This window comes from Neovison vison, chromosome 11 (genome assembly GCF_020171115.1).
Source record: "Neovison vison isolate M4711 chromosome 11, ASM_NN_V1, whole genome shotgun sequence".
In the NCBI taxonomy this organism is placed as follows: domain Eukaryota; kingdom Metazoa; phylum Chordata; class Mammalia; order Carnivora; family Mustelidae; genus Neogale; species Neogale vison.
In genome coordinates, this window is record NC_058101.1 from 37,215,220 (window position 1) to 37,237,895 (window position 22,676).

At 47.0% G+C, this 22,676-nt stretch overlaps 1 protein-coding gene across 1 annotated transcript in view; it reads left to right on the top strand.

The window, feature by feature from the left end:
* The window catches only part of RELL1 (RELT like 1), a 59,650-nt gene extending 38,700 nt beyond the window's left edge, over window positions 1-20,950 (top strand). Inside the window, exons 4-7 of the mRNA XM_044224763.1 lie at window positions 1,213-1,270; window positions 3,758-3,994; window positions 6,596-6,734; window positions 18,886-20,950. Of these exons, the coding sequence (XP_044080698.1) occupies window positions 1,213-1,270; window positions 3,758-3,994; window positions 6,596-6,731 (431 nt within the window). The 3' untranslated portion in view covers window positions 6,732-6,734; window positions 18,886-20,950. The remainder of the gene's footprint in view (window positions 1-1,212; window positions 1,271-3,757; window positions 3,995-6,595; window positions 6,735-18,885) is intronic.
* The last annotated feature ends 1,726 nt before the right edge of the window (window positions 20,951-22,676 follow it).

Here is a 22,676-nt window from a genome sequence, read left to right on the forward strand (position 1 = left end):
CTTGTGCTCGCTCGCTCTCTAATAAATAAATAAATAAATAAATAAATAATTTAAAAAACCCTTAAGTTTAATTTTTAAAAAGTTGAGAGACACTCTGTCAACCTGTAACTGTTAATTCCTGAAAGCAGTAGCGTTGAAACTAGGGTTAATTTTCCTCCTCCAAGGATGTCATTTGAGCCATTAAATGTGAAATGTTGCTGTTGGCTCCCATGGCAAATAGTGATTTTTTATTCTTCCGTCTCTGGAGAATTTGTGGTTCCTCATGAGAACAGCACTTAAAAAAAAATCAATGAAAAGGTTAGGAGTCAGTAATAGCACTTGGCTTTGCCAATTAACTATCCAAGAGGAGCTGGAACCCTCACTCAGTCTTTCATCCTTGAGAGTCTGACCAGTCTGTCCGAGGCAGAAAGAACATGTGTGTCTGTGGGGTCGGAGCGTGGGGTGGGGACCCAAGAAGCTTGGATTCAGTTTGCTTTGGTTGACAGCCTATCCCCAACCTAAAATATTGGATTTTTAAAAAATTAACATTGGAAGTCTAATTTAATTCAGTTCGTGTTAGGTAACCTCTATGTGTGACCAACTCTTGGAAATGTAAGGTATCTGGCCGGAGCTAAGGTCTTGTATGGTCCTGCAGATGAGCTGAGCCAATGACCCACCTGGAAAATTAACCTTCTCACATCCCTGATTCTGTGTGGGGTAGACTTGATGATACGTGGGTATTCAGACGTTAAGGCTAATCAGCCGGGTTCATGCAAGGTCTTAGAATACAGGTCTCTTAAGACCTATGTCTCGCTATTCGTTTAACCAAGTGAGCTGAGTACAGGGGCATAGTACCATGTAAATTTCCCTTTCGTTTCGGAGGGGGAAGAAGAGTAGTTTTCTCTGTCTGTTGGAATGATGTGTAGGAAGCTCGGCCTATGGTAGATCCACTTTCCTATCTGTAGATTCTCTGTCGCTCGTACCGAATTCCTGTATGGTGAAAGTTATCCACAGATGGTGCCATTTCTAGGGCTTCCCTTGGGAAAAACTTCCTTTCTGCGGGACCCTAGGGCCCTGTGAACTGTAGGACCTCAGATCTTTCCCCAACAGCTTTTCTACTCTTTATTTTCCCTCCAACAGCTTTTCTGATGTGATAAGTCTGTGATTGCTCATGTGATTCATTCCATTTTAATCCTTCGCTTTCTTTTTTTTTTTTTTTTTTGCCCCCCTTAGCAAACGTTGATGTTTTAAAGGCAATGGTAGCAGATAACAGCCTGGGAGACCCTGAAAGGTGAGTGCATCTCTCCCCCTCCCCCATTTAGTGGCACATTTTTCTTTCTTTCTTTCTTTTTTTTTTTTTTTTTTACGATTACCTGCTAGAGCAGGTTTCCCAGCTTTGGCCTGGTTGACATTTGGGCCAGATAATTCTTAGCTGTGGGCAACTGTCCTGAACACTGTGGGATGTTTATCAGCATTCCTGGGCCCTGCTCACTAAATGCTGGTGTCCTCTTTCCCCACTCTGTGTGACGACCCAGAATGTCCCTGCGCATAGTCAGTGGTCCCCTGGGGTGAATTCAGCCCTGGCTGAGGATTGTGGTTGGAGAAACAATAAAGAATTTGGAGTTGGACTTGGAGTTGGGAACCTTGGTGGAGTCTCCCCTCTGCCATGTATTGGCCGCTCTGTGTGGGCCATTAACTCACAACCCGGGACTCAAGTTCCATCATTTGCACGTGGAGAGAACCTTTGTACTCAGTTTCTTGGGTTATTTTAAGGAATACAAGGGGCTTGAGGCATTGAAAGATCTCCATGAATTGTGATGATGAAGTGAAAATCAGGCTGGGTGGGCTGTTGAGATTATAGTCCCTCCTAATGAATTACAGGGAACTGTATTTCTGGAGAGTTTTTTTGTTTTTTTTTTTTTAATTTCTTCAGCAAGGAGCATTTATTGAATGCCTACTCAGTGCTGGGCACAGTGCTAGAGCTGGGCTTTCACAGATCTTGGAGTCGGGAGGGCTTAGGCTGGAGGGAAAAGGAGCCTTGGGCATGAAGCCTTATGATGATGGGGAGCACGGCCTGATGATGGGGAGCACGGCCTGATGATGGGGAGCACGGCCTGATGCTGGGGGGCATGGCCATGCTTCAGGAACAGCAAACACTAGGTGCTCCCAGGGCTCTGTGGGGCCAGAGGGAAGTCCGTGAAGGTTCACCAAAGTGCCGTCTGAGCCAGACACGTGATAGGCAGAGACTGCTTGGAGGTGGAGAAAGCCCAGGGCACAAACACCAGAGTGTAAAAGCGTGGGGCAGGGAGTTCGGCCTGGGGCCGCCAGAGAACACGGCGGATAGTAGCAAGATGGGCCAGGAAGGCAAGTTGTTCCAAGGGACAGGGCGGGGAGTTTGGACCTTTCCCTGTTTACTCTGCAGGTGGTACACCAGGCACATCATAGATAATCTATAGTGTGTCACACCAGCGTGTTAGGTGTGCCCTTTGTCGAGGTCCCTCCGAATGCAGGTGGGTCAGGCTAGGAAGCTCTGGCAGTGTGGTTCAGAGGGATGTGTGAGCTGCGATTTCTCTCACAATTCCAGCCCTGATCACAGATGCCTCCCTAGCGTTTGGACCATCTCATCTCTGGGCCTGTTGGCCTCCGTTATTTTGGGGCGATGGACAGTGCCTGTCATTGGGTTTTAGGGACTTGAGAAATGTTTGTCGAATGGATGTTGTTAAACTTATGACTTCAGCTTTCCACAGTGTGGTGTTAATTTCACATTTTTTTGGTCTCAGGAAGCTGCTGCTGTGTGTTTTTATTTTAGCGATCTAAAGAGCTTCCCTGAAGAACACTGGAAAACTTCTGGCTATCTCTGATGTTTGAGACGGTCTCCTCTACCATGCACACTGCTTTTTAAAAGTGCAAGTGGGCCAGTTTCCGGGAGCAGAAAGGCTGCTTGATGCTGTCATGAGACTTGCGTGTGCCTCCGGGGCTGTTGGCCCGGGCTCAGGGCTCAGGGCTCGGGCTCCGTGGGGACATGCCGCCCCACCTCTCCACCCACCTGTACCACGTCAGAGGGCTGATTCCTGGTCAGGCCAGCCCTGTCCTGTTTTAAAGCCTCCTTTTCTAGTGGACCGGAGTGTTGGTATGCCTTTCGAAGATGTCCAACATCTGACCTATATATGTCTGCTTTTTATATTTTGGATGGTCTGGCTGGATTTTTTTCCAGGCTGTCAAAGAATGCAGTCTCTCTTGTTTTCTGAGGCACTGTGGCATGGTGGTTAAGATCATGGTTTCTAGAATTAGGCTTTCCCGATTTGGATCTCAGATCCATCACTTACTAGCTGCGTGACCTTAGGCAAGTTACGTTAACTTTTCATTTTTAAAATGAGGAAATTCGTAATACCAACCTCATGGGTTTTGAAAACATGAGCAGAATTAACATGTATGAAATGCTCAGAATACGAATGTTAGCTGTTTCTGTTACTGTTATCAACACCATCAACATCTCTGGAGTGTCCCTTTTGAGATATTGACTTAAAAGCTTTCTTCCTTTGATGCAGTAGTCCGCCTGGATCAGATCTCCTAGTTTAAGTTGTTTGATCGTTCACGTGGAATTTACATGTTTTCTCTTCTTCAAGGCACATATGTTTGTGGGATCTGTTTGTTTAGAGACCCTGGCAGGTGCTGGGCTGTGATTTAAAGCCGCTCCTTGCCTCGCAGGGGAGAGCTTGCCTCAACTAGTCCTTTTTTAAAGTAACCAATTCTACCTTTTCCTTTCTCTCCACCTTAGCCCAGTGACTCCCAGCACTCCTGGGAGCCCGCCTGTGAGCCCCGGGCCCTTGTCACCAGGAGGCACCCCGGGGAAGCACATCTGTGGCCACCATCTGCACACGGTGGGCGGGGCTGTCGAGAGGGATGTGTGTCAGCGGTGTAGGCACAAACGGTGGCACTTCATAAGACCCACCAACAAGGCCAAACAGGGCCACGCGAGGCGTCAAGGAGAAGTCACGGTCCTCTCCGTTGGCAGGTAAGATCCCTGCGGAGTCTTTGGGTTTGTGTGACTGTTTCTGTGACATGTGGGGCTGTGTGGATTTGTGTGTCCCTGTTAAATATAGAGTATGATGTCCTAAGCTTGGTTCCGGTTATAGCTCTGGACTTTCTCCATGTCTTCTGCTCTGAGTTCTACATTTTTCCAGCAGCAGAAGAACCCTGAGAGGTGGCTATGCTAGAACATATGTCAAGTGTATTAGTGAAGGTAAAAAGAAATTAATAACTTGCGGTATTAGGGTTCTCCGGGAAACAGAGCTAATAGATGTATATAGATATGTATACGAGGAGATTTATTATAGAAGTTGGCTTGCGTGATTATGGAGGCCAGAGGCCCCCACCAACGGCTGTCTGCGAGCTGGACACCCAGGAATGCCGCCGGTGTCATCAGCCCCATTCTGAAGCCCCGAGAACCAGGAGACCGACGTTCGAGGGCAGGTAATAAAGAGAAAACCAAATTCTTCTGTCCTGGGCCTTCTTGTCTGCTCGGTGTCTTAAGGGACTTGATGACAGCCACCCCGCTTGGCCAGGGCAGTCTTTTCTCAGTCTTTGGACTAAGAGCTGATGAAGCTGTCTTGGAAACGGCTCACAGAGACACCCCAAAATAACGTGGTCCCTGCTCTCTGGGGGTCTGTTCGTCCAGTCAGGTTGACCCACGATGCTCGCCGGTGCACGGGTTCTAACCGATAAAGCCCAAACCTCACACAGAAGTTTGTGTTGCGCTTGTGCGGACTGACACACCAGCGGGCGGCTCTTGGAGTAGCTGCCCAGGTGCTCTCCAGCTTGTGGCTCTGCCACATCTGCCGGCAGAAGGAGAAGGAAAAGGAAGACTGTTCCTGCGAGGTTTGATGGGAGAGGCCTGGAAGGGGCATATTTCATCTTCATGCCCAGGCTGCTGTCTGGACCTCACTTGCCTACATGGATTCCTGCAACTGCTTTCTCTTCAGTCATGTTACCTCTGTCCTGTGCACCTGTCCCCAGTCCTCGGCTGCCATGGCCTTGGGGTCTCTCTGTGGTGTGGAGCGCTCACACTTCCAGGGGGGAAGCCATTGGACGGCGTGGAGAACGTTGGTGCAGGGGGGTCTTCCGCAGGGTCCGCTGCAGCCATCCTGAGTCCCAGGCAGGAACCAGCTGGCAAAGGCGGCGTTTGGGAAGGCAGCGGGAGTTGTGGTTACAAGCGCGTGTGCTGGAGCTGGGGTGCGGGGAGCAGATTGGCTCTTCTTTCTCTACAGACATGCTCTGGAGTGAGGGGTCTGGACTCATCGCATCTCCCTCGTTTGCATGCTGGCACGACTGCTTCCGAACTTGCTCGCATAGTTCTGTGCCTCAGTTTCCCCCTTTCTGACACGAGGAGGACGTAACACTCCCCTCACTGGGTTGCTGGGAAGATTAAATCAGTGGACTCACGGGAAGGTCTTAGGCCTGTTTCTGGCACTCACTGTGCCCTCTGCTGTTGGCTACTGTTACTATTATGATTTTGATCTGATTGAGTGTTAGCCTCTATTGCACAAGCAACAAGGGGGAGAGTGCAGGGCTGTTTCCCACTTAGAGCAGAAGCCTGCAACTCATGACCACACTGTTTTATTAAGAGGCAGAGTCATGGGAATTTGTGAGTGCGGCATGTAATGAGAACCTGGGGCTTGTTTAGACAAAGCGTGTTTTGTTTGCTTTAGAAAAAAAAGTCTGCTGAAATTTTCAGCTGAGATTCAGCGTGGCTCTTGTCAATGCCCAGATGCAGTTAGTTCTCTTTCTTGAGCGTTTGCTTATGGCCGGTTTCCCTGATCCTTCTTTTACTTCCTCAGAGGCTCCCTCCTCCTTGTGGTTGGTGAGCTCATTTAGACGACGAAGAAGAATGTATTTTCCTTTAGATCGTTTTAAGAGAATTTTAGACCAGAACTTGAGAGAAGCTATTATGAAAGACTTCAGTCAAACTGAGTCAATTTCCTTAATTTCTCTTTGAATTCTTCATGAAAATCCCTTCCTTAACTTCCTGAACTTTTTCCTAAATCCTTAATGAAAATTAGCCCCCATTTTCTTAAAAAAATAGTCGAAAGCCGAACGCATAGAGAAGCCCTACCGCCAACTGATGCTGATAAAGGACACAATTGGGGCCCCTCTGGCCGTGTGTCTGCAGAGATAAGACTGTCTGAGCGTGCCCTTGACTAAGGCAGCTCTCAAGTGAACCTTCTGGTAGCATCAGTCTAACTACAAGCTAGTTGTGCCTTTAGCCCGCCCTCTGTGGTTAAAACAACCGATGGTCAACCCATCTCCTTGTTGGGAACCACAACCCTGAGGCTGTTTAAAATTTGAGTCCTCGTGCTTTCTAATGCATTTTTCATGCTCTAGAAAGTATCCAGCAGAGTGTGTGATGTGTTGAGGGAAAGTCACCTGGAAGGTTTGGCAGGAGACAGGGGCATTTGTGGGTAGGAATGCCCCCCTCCCCCTTATCGAATGCGGAGTTTTTCATTGACGTCCCACCTTTTGGCTGGATTTGTTTGGGACCCTCTAGACTTCTGACTCACTCTTGAGTCTTGTTTCCTGGGAAAGCAAAACCCACCACACCTGCTCTTCACCCCCTCAGGTTTAGAGTGACGAAAGTGGAACACAAGTCAAATCAGAAGGAGCGGAGAAGCTTGATGTCCGTTAGCGGGACCGACAGCGTCAATGGGGAGGTGCCTGTGACCCCTGTGAAGAGAGACCAAAGTGACATGGAGTAGCAGGTGAGTCTCAGTTTGGGTGACACGGGGGGTGGGACGGGCGCGGTGGGGAGAAGGTGCTGAGAGCTTCCTTGGTGGGTGGGCGTGTGGGAATGACTGGGCAGGGAAGCGAGAGCTGGTGGGGCTGTGGGCGATTGAAGGTGATTCCTCGTCTGTCCAGGGCTTTTGGTAAAGAGGTCACAAACTTGGGTACCTCCAGGGGCCTGGCCGGCATGGTGATGAGGAAAGAGGCTTGCTTAAGACGCAAGGTGGCATGGTGGGGATTGTGGCAAACTAGAAACCCCAGCGTGTGCATCGGGCTAGCATTACTACAAGGCAGAAGGCTCTGAAGCATTGGTGGATCTTATGCAAAATAAGGTGGATATCCAGACTTCGGAAATGTGGAATCACCACAGGTTTTTAAATGTTGGCAGCTTAAGAAATATGCTTTACAAAACCATGCAGGCCAAATGAAATATAATCTTGTCATTTCTGGGAAACCTGTGATTTGAAAAAGACTGGAGCATGCAAACCAAGGCTTTTTCGTTTAATTCAGTTGGAAACCAGTTTTCTTTGATGTGTCACGGGTTCTAAACTCGCTCTCCTAGGACTGTTACTCTTCAACCAAATATTTTGAAGCGATTTAAGAAGCAAAAGCGAATGCTTCTCGGTGGGGCAGTTTTCATTCTGGAAGATAGTGCTTGCAAAAGATAAAAGGCTTGTGATAATTTGATATTGGCTTAGCTTTCATCTTGCTCTTTTCTTTCTGTTCTGGCTTGAGGAACGTTCACCCCTTTCATGTTTCTTATTATGTGTAAGAGGGTGAGGGTGAGGCTTTGGGAGGGATTAGGCTCTGAAAGCTCCAGGGGCACAGTCAGAGCCTGAACAGGAAGGCAGAAGAGGTCACAGTTGCAAAAGGGGGGAAGGATGGGGTGTGGGGAGGTGGCACCAGCTGAGTCTCGAAGGTGCCCGAAAGAGGCAAGGCTGAAGCTAGACTGGGGAGTCAAGTGAGGGGTGGCCAGGGCGGTGGAGTCCGAGGGGAATGGCTTTCAAGGAAGCGTCTCTGATGATCCTCCCAGGCTCAGAGGGGTTGAGGATGTTCTGGAAGACTTATGCTCCTGAATTCTGCAAGGCATGGGGTTCTAAGCTTCCAGTGTTAGTTCCTGCAGTCTTGCGTCTGGGAAGATCGGGCTCCTTCCCCTGCATCGAGGAGCCAACTAGAGGCTTTCTTTAAAGAAGAGAAACAGAGCAGAAAAGTCTATCTCTGATTTCTTAACCAGTTACTGGTGCCCTGGGAAGGGAGCTGAGAGAGATTTAGGAAAAGGAAGAGGAGGATGAAGGTAATAATAAAAGCAACTGATGTCAACTCAGTGTTCTAGTCTTCTGGGCGTTGTACTGTACAAATCTCGCATGTTGCCTTTATCAGCGCCTCTCAATGGGATGGACACTGTTACCCAGTTCTACAGATGAGAGCACAAATGAAGGGAAAGGGTAAGTTACATGTTAAGGTCCCTTAGCTGGAAAGAGGAGCTGATTTGAGCCCAGGGTCTCTGACTATAGACCAGCTGTACTCTTCTTCATCCGAGGAGGCTCACGACGAGGCAGCCCTAGACCCATGAGTGGGGGGCATTTCCACCAGTGATCCAGAAGCTTGTAGTCTAATACAAGCTTGGTCACCCATGGCTCCTTAAGTCTAAGTTAATTAACATTAACAATTTAGTTCTGCAGGTGTTCTAGGCCCTTTTCACATGTTCAGTAGCCAGAGTTGGCTAGGGCCCACCATATTGGACAGCGCAGATCCAGGACATTTCCATCACCGCAGAAGGTTTTATGGAACAGAGTAGATGCTACATTAGGGATTCCGGATTAGAATCTGGAGTGACTTTGGTAAGTAAGAGGAGCAATCTGGTTAAAGTCATGAGGCCCTTGATCCTGAGAAGAGAAGCACCTGGCTTCCCAGGTGTATGGTGAAGAAGGCCCAGCCTGCTCAGCGGCAGGGAAAGCTATGGGCTGCGATGACAGTCTGCCTCCAAGTCAGCAGCCCAGCCTTGTGTCGGTCGTTGGAGCAGACCACATGTAGGAAGACAGTGCTGTCCCTTAGGCAGGACGTGCAGGGCGATCCTCTGTCAGGCTCGGCCCTCCAGGTTTGGCCCTCTACTGTGCAGAGGGAGAAGCACTTGAGATTTGAGAAGGTTAAAAGAAGTAGGATTGCTCAGCTGGGTTTCTTGGTCCAAATTCTTCCGTATCTGACTCTAAGAACTGGATTCAATCATCTGAAATCCTGACTACGTCGGATTTACAATTTGATATTCTCCGCAAAGCACACAGTCATCCACTAGGATTTTGTAAGAACGTTGCGTTTGACTAGAAGACGTGGTCTCACGTGCTAGCTTCACCACTTCGAAATTGCCCTTTACCCGGTTAAGCCCACTTCCACCCAGTGTCCTTGAATATGACATAAGGATATTAAGCTCACTGATGGAAGGCAAGTGCCAACAGCGTGTGTGGCATGTAGTTGGCTCTCAGTAGAGGGTAACTGCATTGTGCTGTGCCCTCCAAAATCCACAGCGAGCTCGTGAATGACCTTAGAAGGGGATGTGTTTTCTGAGCCTTTGATGGTAATTAATTTTGAAATTAAAAATGAACATTTTTTAATGGAAAAAAATTTTTTTTAAAGATTTTACTCATTTATTTGACAGAGAGAGATCACAAGTAGGCAGAGAGGCAGGCAGAGAGAGAGAGGAGGAAGCAGGCTCCCTGTTGAGCAGAGAGCCCGATGCGGGACTCGATCCCAGAACCCTGAGATCATGACCTGAGCCGAAGGCAGCGGCTTAACCCACTGAGCCACCCAGGCGCCCCGGAAATTTTCAAACAAACCCAGAAGTGGAGAGAATGCTATCGTGAATGCTCCTAGGCTATAGATTAATTGAATTATAATGCCTGCTGTGTCTTGAGGGTTTATTGTATACTTGGCATGCTTCAAAAGTCGCATTCCACGTAGTGATTTAACAGCAGTGGGTAGGGACTAGTGCGTACCCCATTTTGCAAACGGAGGTGGTAAGCACAGGGAGTTTAAGCAACGTGGGTGTTCAGAGTGACAAAAGGCAAGAGGAAGGGGAGAGTTCAGAGCCCATCCCAGACAGCCTGGCTTCTGGAGTCACAGACTTGACCGCTCACCTGGGTCTGGGGAAAGAAGATCCCGTGGTCAGAGCCTGCTGGGCTTGAGACCTGCGGAGTGGCCATGTCTGATGACCCCAACAGAGTACAGACTCTGAAAAAGAAGGGAAAGAAATATTCATGGGCGTTTAGAAAACTTATTCATCAAAATTTTTCCTGTTAGACATCTTAACACCCTCCCCCCCAACCCCCGCCCCACCAAACAGTGTGTTTGGGGTGTTTAACAGGACTCCATTTTCCAACTGGCGAAATCGTGACATTCTTTCGTCTGGGCCCCACGTCTCTGGTTCTGGACTGAATTGGAAGATGTGCCCTAGACTATAGCGAGTAAGACAAGAGGGTTATGTATCTTTCATGTAGTCTATGGTAGTTCTTAGAGTTATTTATTTTTGCCGAAAAATGCTTTTATGTTTGGATTTTTAGTGTAGACTTGATCTAAATAGTGACATGCAAAATCATATCTACTCATGGGTTTGGCTTCTTTTTTTTCTTTTTTCAAATTAGAGATTGATACTGGAAACTAGTCTTAGGGTTTGTCTTTCTCTTTTCTTCTCTTTTTAAAAAACAAAATCTTTTGTTTGGCTTTTCGTCTTCCCCTTATCCCCCCCCCCCGTTTTTTTGGCCCATCTTCTTTTTTGTAGTTAGATCTAACTTGCTCCCTGCCTGATTTATTTTGGCAGTGCAGTTAAAATGGTCTCTCTCTCTCTCTTTTTTTTTCTCACAGAAAATGTGTTTTGATTTCTTAGAAGAATAAGCTTTTGTTCTTTGAAGTTAAATAAATCAAATTGCTTTCAGCCTCCAAATGCTACTGCCTCGTCTTCATGATCATTGGTCTTTCACTTTTTCAAAATGAAGCTGTGGTAAGCATTTGATATCACACATTTCTGAAGTATGTGCTCTTTTTTGCATCTTTTGGTAGGATCTCATTGAAACATTGATTTGGGAAATGTACATAACAGTATTATTTACATCAAAACAAAAATTAATAATATTAGACATGGCTTTTTGTCTTATACTGTTTTATTCCTTAAGTGATTCTGTTAATTCTTTTTTTTTTTTTTCTTAAAGATGTTATTTACTTAGTTGTCAGAGAGAGAGAGAGAGAGAAAACGCAAGCAGGGGGAGCAGCGGGCTGAGGAAGAAGCAGGCTCCCTGCTGAGCAAGGAGCCTGATGCAGGACTCAATCCTGGGAGCCTGGGATCATGACCCGAGCCGAAGGCAGATGCTTAACCAGCTGAGCCACCCAGGTGTCCTGATTCTGTTAATTCTTATTTTAGTAATTTATTATAGTGATTAAAACGGAGTTTTAAACTGTTTAGGTTTCCTTGTAACTGAGTCACTCACGACCAGTGGTTTGAGGCAAATCACCCGACCCCTCCACACCCGAGGGCCTTCATCTTTACAATAGGGCTGTCGTTGGACTTTAGAGAGGTAACACAGATACATCGTTCTTAAATCTGTCCTTGGTACAGACTTAGTATTTACTAACTATGCACTATTACCAAGAATTTTCATCCCATTCTCCGTGGTCCTAGTCACATATTAGCCCATTCCTCAAACATCAGCTTAAGGTTCTGTGAGTCCCTTTTCATTTCTTAAGAATATTAGAGCTTTGGATTCTCTCGACATGTTAACAATCCATATCTGGTGGGTCCCTTAGCCATTCGGGCCATTCTCTGGCCTGTGCTGAGAGGACCTCCCCATCCATACCTATATCGCCTCCTACTGGAGGTGGAAGAGTGAAAAATCCGCTGGAAAGTTGGCCGGCTTGCGTTCTTTGTGCTGCGCAGATTGGAGGCCCGTGAAGTTAAGGAGTGTGGACTGGGTTTTCTGCACTAAATTGCTCTGCTGGCGCTCCGTCCTAGGATCAAAGTCCTCTTTCTGCCAAGACTCTTTTGTGGGTCATGTTCCCTGCTCCTGAGTATCATGACCTGTCACAAGGTCAGCTTCCCTGACCTTTGGCGCCTTCCTTTCCTCCTCCTCCGTTTTGACCTCCATGATCAGGGATAGTGGAGGGTCCCTGGTAGGGGGGGCTCCCCTGCAGTTGGGCTGCATCATTTGCATGGCTTTGCATTGTGGTTCTTTGTTCACTCTCCAGGGAAGGAGAGGTTGGTGAGGAACTTACGGCATTGCCCGGTGGCTAATACTTTTCTCCATAGCTTGTATTTTTTTTTTTTTTCAGGGCAAAATACACATTTTTTAGAAAGCAGGTTATCTTGGGTTGATGGAAACCCCAGTATCTGCTGCACTTTTCTTATAGAGCAATGGCAGAGAAACCGATCAGAAGAAACTGCTTTGAATAGGCAGAGGCAGGGCACCTGCCTTGATTTCCTGTAGAGGAAGAGCGCTGCTTGGGTTGGCGCCTGTGTTCTCACGTGGAAGGTCGCTCCCGCTGAGCCCACCTCTGAGCCACCCAGGCTCCCCTGTCCCCATTTCTTGTACAGAGCTAATAAAACTACTGGAATTTCTTAAGGGATGAGAACCATAAAGGTCTTTTGTTTTATGTTAATGAAGTGACCTTTGGAAAGCCCCTAGATAATTCGAAGATGGGGTGGTTTGCCAGGGAGCCAGCCATGGGTTTAGAGGGTTGGAACTCTTCCTCCACCTCCCGAGAGGGGAGAAGGGTTGGAGATTGGGTTCAGCCATCAGTGACTGGCCAGTGATTTAATGCACAGTGCTTGTGTAATGAAATTGCCATAAAAACTCAGAAGGAGAGGACTTCCAGGTTTGTGAACCAGAACACTTCCCTCATGCCATCCCGCTGGACCCCGTGCGTGTCCAGGACCCAAACTCTACAGAAGCTCTTTTGTCCGGGACCTTGCCCTGTGTATCTCTTCATCTGGTTGTTGATTTATATCCTTTAATGTCCTTCACGACAAACTGGCAATCTATTGGCTTTCTGAACCCTGTGAGCCAATCTGGAAGCCACAGAGTGGGGTGGGGGAACCTCTGGCTTACAGCCAGTCGGTCAGAAATACAGGTAACAATCTGGGCTTGTGATCAGCCTCTGAAGTAGAGGGCAGTCTGCTTGTGGGATCTGATGTTGTCTTTAGGTGGATACAATTAGAGTTGAGTTGAATTGTAGGACACCGATTGGTTATCCGAGCATTACTTGGTGGTGTAGGAGAAACTGTGCCCCATCCGCCCCCCCCGCCAAACACTGGAATCTGGTGAAGAACCCTTACAATGCATGAAAGAAGCAGTGGTCCAGAAACATGGAAAGTGCCCAAACTTACTAATAATCACATAAATAGAAACTAAAATAAAGAGATCACTTCTTGCTTCTCTGTTGGCAAAGATGAACGTTAACACTAGCATGATGATGTAACTCCGTTCAAAATGAGGCTCTCCTAAGAGTAGAAGGGACACTGTAAATAGTTATTCATATTTATTCATTTAGTAAACTCTGTAAGCCAAGACCTCCCAGGCCAGCTGGTCCACATGGTCTCCCTGGTTTGTGCTCAGTGTCGAAGAGGGTGGAGGGAGGAGGGCGCTGTCACACACCCGAGGAGGGATGCTACTTTGGTACACAGATGCAGAGTATCTACTCTGTATCATTAGATGAGAAAGCAAGTTGTAACGTATCCCTGTTTTGCTGAAGAAAGGATACGCGACACATCTCATTTCCTTCTGGATTGAAGTTGATCGCTAAAACTTTCCTCTGTAAGCTCCAAGCTCTTTGAGATTGTAGGCTATGTCTTCTCACCTTCTGTCAAGCCTTCCGGTGACCATTTGTGTATAGCTGGCCCTCAGAGAGTCCTTAACAGGTGTGATGGTAGCTCACTCCTCCGGGCTTTAAAATAAACTCCTGCAGAGGATGTGAACTCTAGTTCCAAACTGTTATGAAGGAAGTTAGGAAAGAATTCTGTAATTCAGAGATTTTGTAGTTCAGGTTACGTTAAGATTTTTTAAATTAATATTTCAGTCTCATATTGCTGAACTACAAAATTGTGCTGTTCCAATGGAGTTGCTGAGGCTTTTATTAATATTTGAGTCTTTCAATGTTTCTGTCATGTCTGTTTCCTCTTCCATTTCTTTTGTGTAGTTTTTGACCTCTGCCGACTTCATGGTGTTTCGTTTTGCCCTTTGAAGGTGAATTTAATTCTTGCAGTTGTTATCAGTTGACAAATAGTACTGAGTTTTATCTCGTGCGTTAAACCCTTATAGATGCATAAAGGCATCTTGTAAGAAAGCAGCGTCCTGGGCTCCAATCCTATCAGTTCGGATTTAGTAGGTCATGGTGCAGTCCAGAGAATTGGAATTTTTAATAACATTTGGGTTGCTTCTAAAGAAGGTGCTACCCATCATCCTGAGAAACATTGAATTAAAGAGACTTCACTGATTAGCTAGATTAGCATGAGTCTATCCATTAGCCTAGATTAGCTTTTTAATAAACATGGAGTCTTTGTTGTAATAGGAAGGCATTAACATCAATTTATAAAATTTAACACTCGTTTTAGACCAGTGCAAGATTTGAAGGATTGTGAGCACCAGCTACCTTCTGGTATCTTTCCATTAATCTGTGTCTGCAAAGATGCCACTCATGTTTTCAGCAGCTAGAACCTGTGCGCACGTGACCATAGAGCATTCAGTTAGAGCCTGGTAGAAGATAACCCTCTAATTAAGAAGTTTGAGTCTCGGGGCACCTGGGTGGCTCAGTGCGTTAAAGCCTCTGCCTTCAGCTCAGGTCATGATCCCAGGGTTTTGGGATCGAGCCCTGCATCTCTCTCTCTGCCTGCCTCTCTGCCTGCTTGTGATCTCTGTCAAATAAATAAATAAAATCTTTAAAAAAAAAGGAAAAAAGAAGCTCAAGTCTCAAAGGATCACAGATCACTCATGAAAGATCACATACTGGTTGCCTAGGCCTTTGAGTAGGACTATTACTGTCCTGATCTTAACTCTTGTTCCTACGAGCAACTTTCCCACTCTAGTTCCTTTAAATGTGTTCTAGAACATTCTTAATCTAGCTGTGTGACTCTGTAGCCTTGGATCTATTCCGTGTCATGCCATGTCATTCTAGGTTCACTTTGCATCTTAGGACCTGAGTCCCTTGGAGGAGATGAGTTTTCAGCATCATTTCTCTGCTCCTGTGTAGTCACAAGGACCACTTCCCTAGGGAGTGGCCCTGCCAGGGTTTCTATTTCTGCATTTCTCTTCTGCTGTTGCCACCGCACAGGTGGGGGATGCTCCGTGATGCTGGGGACGTCTCTGTGGTGACAGGCGCGCCAGTACAATTTGGGGATGAGTGGGTCGGACTGCGGACTTACTGCTTCGCGATGACTAAGTGTATGGCCTCGGGCAAGTGACTGAACCTGGAAGCCTCAGTTTCTTTGTAGGAAAATGGGACTCGTCCTTGACTCCCGGAGTCATTGGAAAGATTGCGTTCCCGAGTCTGGAGTGTGAAGCGTGGCGGTGCCTGGCATGTGGGAACACTCTGTAAATGTCAGCTACTGTTGTTGTTAACCAGAGAGTGTTTTCCTTCCTTGACACCCTGTCCTTGGAGGTCTTAGTGTTCAGTGTCTGCTAATCTGCTCAGGCTTCTCTTTTTTTAAAAAACATGTTTCTAGTTTTTAAAGGGACCAGGGAGTTTTTTCCTAGAGAATCCTTTTTAACAAGTCACATACATGTCCTCATCACTGATATACTCTATTGTGGCTTCTGTGGAACTCTAATTATTTACTTATTTTAAAGATTTATTTTTTTATTTGACAGAGAGAGAGATCCCAAGTAGGCAGAGAGGCAGGCAGAGAGAGAGAGGAAGCAGGCTCCCTGCCGAGAAGAGAGCCCGATGTGGGGCTCGATCCCAGGACCCTGAGATCATGACCTGAGCTGAAGGCAGAGGCTTAACCCACTGAGCCACCCAGGTGTCCCTATTTATTTATTTTTAAAAATTTTTATTAACATATAATGTATTATTAGCCCCAGGGGTGCAGGTCTGTGAATCACCAGGTTTACACACTTCACAGCACTCATCATAGCCCATACCCTCCCCTATGTCCATAACCCAACCACCCTCTGCCTACTACCCCACTACCCTGCAACCCTCAGTTTGTTTTGTGAGATTAAGAGTCACTTACGGTTTGTCTCCCTCCCGATCCCATCTTGTTTCATTTATTCTTTTCCTGTCCCCCAAGTCCCCCATGTTGCATCTCCGCTTCCCCATATTAGGGAGGTCATATGATAGTTGTCTTTCTCTGATTGATGGAACCCTAATTTAATCATGGCATTACGGCTTTATCTTTCTAATTAGAGCGACCTCTTCCTTCTTTCCAGATAAATGTTTTCTGAGGTTTTTAATTGCTCTCCCTCAGTCTTGTTTTACGTGTAAGACTGTAGTCACCAAATTTCCCTCCCGCCGGGGAGGTGGGGGGGAGGTGTTCCAGGGCGGGGGTCCGACTTGTTCAATACAAGTCGGTGGATCCCATGGTGGATCCCATGGTGAGGGGAACTGAGAATGAGGGGTGGGTGGAGGGTGTTTTCCCCGTCCGCCCACGGCTGCCGGCCCTCCCTGGCATTCATACCAGCCCACACATGGTTTCTGATTGCTCTAAGATCTTAAAGAAGGCATCTTTTAATATTAAGGTGGTGGGTTAAAGAAACAGCATTTACAAGTATGTGTTTATCATTAGGGCTATAGTCACAGCTGTTGGATGCACCGAGGAGAAACTGAACAGTGTGGAATTCCACCTGTGAACGCAGCTCCAGCCGTAAGGTCACGGCTGGAAATTCACAAGCTGTGGAGTCTGTGGTGTCTTCCCCCTAGGTTGTCATTCTGATAAAAGAGGTATTTACCTGGAAATGGATAGCTACTCTGCTGGTAAAGTGCTGCCTTCTGATAAGCAGGTGTTTTTGAAGAGGGAGAGCCCAGAACTGCACATTGGTGCTGGGTGGCTTTAATAGGATTTTTAGAAAAGTTAACTTTCTGTTTTCTGTTTAGTGTCTGGTGTTAAGGGTGAGGACGTGAAGCTGTATTTGTATTTTTCACTTCCTCAAACTGTGCACAGTGCAGTTTTAAATCAGCCGCAGGAGGCAGCTGTTGAAGCCTACGTGATGGTTTAGGGCCGTTGGATGATGGTAACGACTTTGGGAGCCTCCTGACTGCTGGCCCCGGGTCAAGCACTGTCTGTAGATCCCCTTTTGTAAAACCAGCACCCCTTTGAGGAAATGCTCTGGGGCGGGCCCAGGTTCAACAGCTAGTCACGGGGTCTGGATTAGAATCCAGGCCTCTGGCTCCAGATCCTTCCTTAACCCAGCCCTCTGTCTTGCCCGTTCTTTAAAGTCGGTTAAATCTGTGCAAAGAACTCTAAAGGGGAAGGTCTTCTCCGTTGGATCAAAAACTCCGGCTGGGACGGAACATGACATTCTAGGCCTGACATTCCTCGCCCTTGACCTTCCTGTTTTCCTTGATGCCAAAAAATCTAGGTCTAAGGGAGCAGATGATAAAAGGAGGAGGTACAAAAATAGTTGAACACCTATTTTGCAGATAATGGCCTAGTTTGAAGTTTGGCTTTGAAAATTCACTCCTCTTCTTTTCACTGTTTTGTCTTTCAGAACCATTTTTCTGTTTCTCCGCCTCTGGCTTTTCTCCCTTTTGCCCCCGCTGGCATCTTTCATACTCATCCACTCTCACATGAAACTGTTCCGAGACTTGCTTGTGGCCCGCGCTACGGTACAAGTCTGAGCTGCGGCCGTGCTAGGCTGGAGCAGGGCAGGGCTGAGAATCAGTGTCTCCACTCCTAATTAAAAACTCCACGCCTGCTATTTTAGGGAGCAGTGTTTTATTCCCTTTTCAGTGAAGCAGATAAGAATCCTTTACCCAAACCTTTTAGTTTGGGTAATCTCTCTCTCTTCCTCTCTCTCTTCCTCTCTTTTTCTTTCTCTTCCTCTCTCTCTCTCCTATCTTGAACATGCTGAACGATGGAATGACAGAAAAGGATAGTACGGATACTGTTACATTCTAGATCTTGAAGAAGGAGCTGTAAAATAACTACAAAGTAATACATCAATCAAGATATCTCGCTGACTTGTTGCTTTTCCTATTCTGGCAAACTGGCTTCAAGCCAGTTTGGTGGGGAAGGAACACAGTGGGGTGCAGTTTTGTTGAGCATTTGTTGGCAGACGGGAAAGTGCTTCGTTCCTTAACCTGGCGCAGGGCGGCCCGCGTGGTGTGAGTCCTGTCCTCAGTGATCCCCGGCTTCTAAACAGGACCGTAAATGGGTACACAGCGGTCTGTCTCTTAGATGACTCATTTGTTAAAAAACAAAAACAAAAACAAACAAACAAAAAAACACCACCACCACCAATCAAAAACAGCTTTGGAAAATAAAAAGTAAAAAGCTGTTTTCCAAGTTTACCAGGGGCTTCATTTGTGATGACAGTGTAGACGGTGACAGGGCCGGCTGTTCGAACTGGAACACACGGCACCGTCCTTGAGTTACCGCGGACACCTGAGATCGGGCATCTCGAGTCACTGCGCTCCTCGTTGCCCCCGAGATCCCAGCCGAGCTCGTGCACGCCGTGGAGACCCGGAGATAGCCGGCCAGTGTGGCTTGGGGAAGATTCTGACACACAGAACTTAACTGTGCCTGAGCACACTCAGCCTCCTGCTCCTTACTTGGCAGAAGGTGGCCGGGGAGTTAAAGAACACGTTCCCGGGACGGAGGGACACGTGACTCAGGGGAGCAGGCTCAGAGAGCGGGTCCCTTTAGAAACTCCTGCGGAAATGGACTGATACCTTTAGTCCATTGTGGCTCTCAAATTCTCTTCTTTCTTGATTTATAAAACCTTGGTAATGGGGTCCTTTTGAAATTGTGGTACTTGCATTTCTTTAGACTGAATTCTAGAAGAAAGGTGTGATGGGGAAGGAACACAAGGGGGTGTGGTGAGATGGGGCAAGGAAGGGGTACAGGTCCTCTGGGTTTTTAAATATCCGCACAGGTTAACATATGATGTGATGCTTACCTTCTGGAAAGCTTTACCTTTGTGTTTTCTCTTGCAGGGGTGACTTGATCGGAAGAGTTCGAAGACACCGAAGACTTCCAAGATAAGAAGTTGCCTGCGGAATTTTTAAAAATTTTTATACAGTTTCTATTGCGGAGTCTGCAGACGTGGGGATAAAAGCTAAAAGGGAATATTTGCGCTATGTTCGGTACAGAATTCAGTTTGCTTGGAAACACGTTTTGGGTTAAAAAGTCTGATGGAAAATTTAGTACCTTTCCAGTGAAGAAAAGAGCCCATTTTTCAGTTTTCTCCAACCACCAGACAGACCTCCCAGTCCCCCATCTCTGGCCGTCGCACCACTGGTAATTTTTCCAGCGGGATCAGTCTTCGCAGGGAACTCTTGGTGTGCAATCCGAGCGGAGGCTGGGGGTGTTGGTGTGTGAGTGTGTGTGCACGTGCACGCGCACGCGGACACCTCTGTTCTCCCAACCCAGAGGTCTCATTATGCAACTAGTTGCAGTTTAACTGTTACAGAAGATAAAGATGAAACTTCAGTGGTAAAAAGTCCTTGCAGAGAGTGTGGTTTAGCCCCGAGAAATTGGCCCCCGAGAGGTCAGGGCGTCAGATGGAACCAGATGCCAGACTTTGGAGCCGTGGACCAAGACATCAACATGAGCTCGCCGCCACTGTGCCACTGTTCTGTCACTAAGAAGACACTGAGAGTATCTCATTTTTTTTGTAACTTGCGCTAAGCGATTCTTACTTAGTCCGTTGAATAAAGGGGGACAGTACTTTAAAATGACTAAAAACAACATAAAACAACAAAATGCCTGTTTTGACAGAATAGACACACCCAACTTCTGATGTAAAATGGGCCCGTACCTTCCTCGGCTGTTTCAGAGGGTACGTCCTGCTTCATGTCTTGTAACCGAGGCTCCTTATTGAAAAGATCCTGGATGGTTATGGTTCCCTTGGAAGCCTGGAAAGCCCCACTTTTATGTACTTACTTGTTTAGCTATGCTGTGTATGAACACCCCCCCCCCCCGCGCCCGCACAAGAACCAGAGGCAGAGATAGTGGTACAGCTCTGACCCTTGTGGGCCCCGGGACTGGGAGGGTCCAGTTACAGGAGGGTCTCCAGCCCCACCCCCCCCATCCTGTCAGTGTTGGTGTGGTGCCTTGGGGCACTAATGTTACCTTGGAGAGAAAGAGCATCTTTCTCATTTCACTGCCAAAGAGGATTTCCATAAAAATAGCATTTCAAGTAGTTACTGTCAATTTAATCATTCCATTCTGTTTCTGGCATCAAACTACAAATTTCCAGCCTTTGAAATGGATGGTAGGTTCCGTTTCACATGAATTTTTTCTGACAAGTGATAAGAGCTCTGTGTGTGTGTGTGTGTGTGTGTGTGTGCTCATACATCCACGCAGAGGACGGTATGGAGAGAAATTCCACTGAAGTCCAGAAAGGAGCAATAGAAGCATTTTGGGGGTGTGTATTAGTGTAAATACTATACGTGCTGTCTAGACCAATAGTTTTAGTTTTTTGTTTTTAAAAGCATCACTTTGGGCTTGAAAATACAATGTCCTCGAATGTTGAGGGACAAAAATGTAAGATATTCTTCAGCTTTAATTATTTTTTAATTTTATTCAGGCCAGAGCACTTTTTTATAGCAATACAACAGGCAAGAGAATACTCAAAAATATTTAAAATTTTGTTTATACCGAGAGTACGTTTTAAATATTTTCTAATACTTGAGCAGGTTTCGTCTGGCTGGCTTTCAAACATGCCAAAAGTTAAGCATTCACTGTTTTAACACATAAGCTTTTTACTCATAAGGATTCTTAAGTGTTCCCAAAGCAACTGATGTTTACAGGGCTTGGGTTTTCTTCCTTCTGTGGAAGGACTGGGGGTCCACAACAAACTTACTCTACAAAACACTACAGATGGGCCGACTTCTGGTGTCCTGAGTGAGCTGGCTGCCGCCTTGATGTAAAAATTTGTAAAGGAAAATTTTTCACCATTTTGAGTGTCAGATGTATTTTTAACTGTCTGGTTTGTACTTTTACGACTTTTGTACTACCAAAGCAGAGTTAAAAATAAAAATGTTAAATGCGTTAAAAGTGCTGTTGTTGAGCGATTCACCCTGTCGATGTCTTGTCCACTGAAAATGGGATTGTGGGGTCACGATTCCTCTTGGGCCTCATATTCCCGTGCCTTTTTTTTTTTTTTAAAGATTTTATTTATTTGACAGAGAGACCACAAGTAGACAGAGAGGCAGGCAGAGAGAGAGAGAGAGAGAGAGAGAGAGAAGCAGGCTCCCTGCTGAGCAGAGAGCCCGATGTGGGGCTCGATCCCGGAACCCTGAGATCATGACCTGAGCCGAAGGCAGAGGCTTAACCCACTGAGCCACCCAAGTGCCCCCCGTGCCTGGTTTCTTAGGTCTGAATGCACCAGGGAGGATTTGGCTGACTCTTCCCACCGGATGTCAATTCCCGCTTCCGCTCCCCTCACACCACGAGTAACACCATTCCCCACCCCCTGATAATTATGTTTAGAATTCGGAGATCACTCTGAATGTGCAGAAGAGTTGCAGGTTCAGTACAAAGAGTTTTTGTGTGCCCTTCACCCCAGCTCCCTTCGTGTTAACGTCTCCCGTCACTGCAGACCAATGATCAAAACGAAGACGTGAAGCCCCGGTACCCAACTACCAATGAAGCCAGCGCTGTGTTCGGAACCTGCCAGTTATCCCGATCATGTCCTAGGATCACACGTCACAGTTAGTTGTCTGTCCTCTGAGCTGTGATGGTCCCGCCTCTTCTTCTCGGGGCGCATGATCCCATGATTGACAGTGCAGCCTTCTGTAATTTTGTAGAATGCCCTTCAACTTCAGTCTGCCAGCTCCTTCTGACTCGTTGGGGGATTTGTGTTACGGACCAGATCCGCAGAGGCCATGTGCCCTTCCCATTGCCTCCTAGCAGGGGAACGTCATGTCCATACCTCTCACGGGTGATGTTAGTCTTGCCTGTTGGTCACGGCCGTGGCCACCAGCTTTCACTTTGGTCTTTCCCTTTGCAGTGAACCTTGGAGAGGAGATCCTTTGAGATTAGGCAAGTCTCCTGTTTCCGCTTAAGCTTTTGCCTATTAATTTTAGCATCTGTGTTCATTTCTTAGGGCTTGTGTAACAAATTACCACCCACTGGGTGGCCTCAAACCACAGGAATGTATTCTTTCACGTTTAGGGGGCCAGAAGGCTGTGCCACAGGTGTCTGAGGGGCTGATTGCTTCTGAAGTCCCCAAGGGAGAATGTGTTCCTTGCCTCGCTCCAAGCTGCTGGCCACCCTTGGCGGCCCCTGCTTTGTGGCTGCTTCACTCCCTCCTCTGTCTCTGTCTTTCCACGTCCGTCTTTCCTGTGTGCGTGCCTTTGTCTCCCCTTCCCCTGAGGGCGCTGGTCATTGGATTTAGGGCCTGCCTGGATCCCGTATGCTTCACTGTCACTTCATTACATTTGCACACACCCCAGTTTCAAATAAGACCCCGTTCACAGGAACCAGAAGTCGGGACTTCAACACTTCTTTTTAGGCAACACAGTTGAACCCGTGACGCCATCCACTGGTGGGTCTTGCCTGTAACAGCTATGACTTGTTGGGGGGGGGGGCTCTTTCATGTTGGTGTCCGTGTTCTTTTGATAGGGCTCCATGACCTTTATTCTCCCTCTGTCCCCTCTTTCCTTCTGTCCCTCCCTCATTCCTTTCTTCCTGCTTTCCTTCCTCCCTCCTCCCTCCCCCCTACTTCTTTCCCTCCCTCCCCTCCTTTCCTTCCTACTTTCCTTCCTCCCTCCTCCCCTCT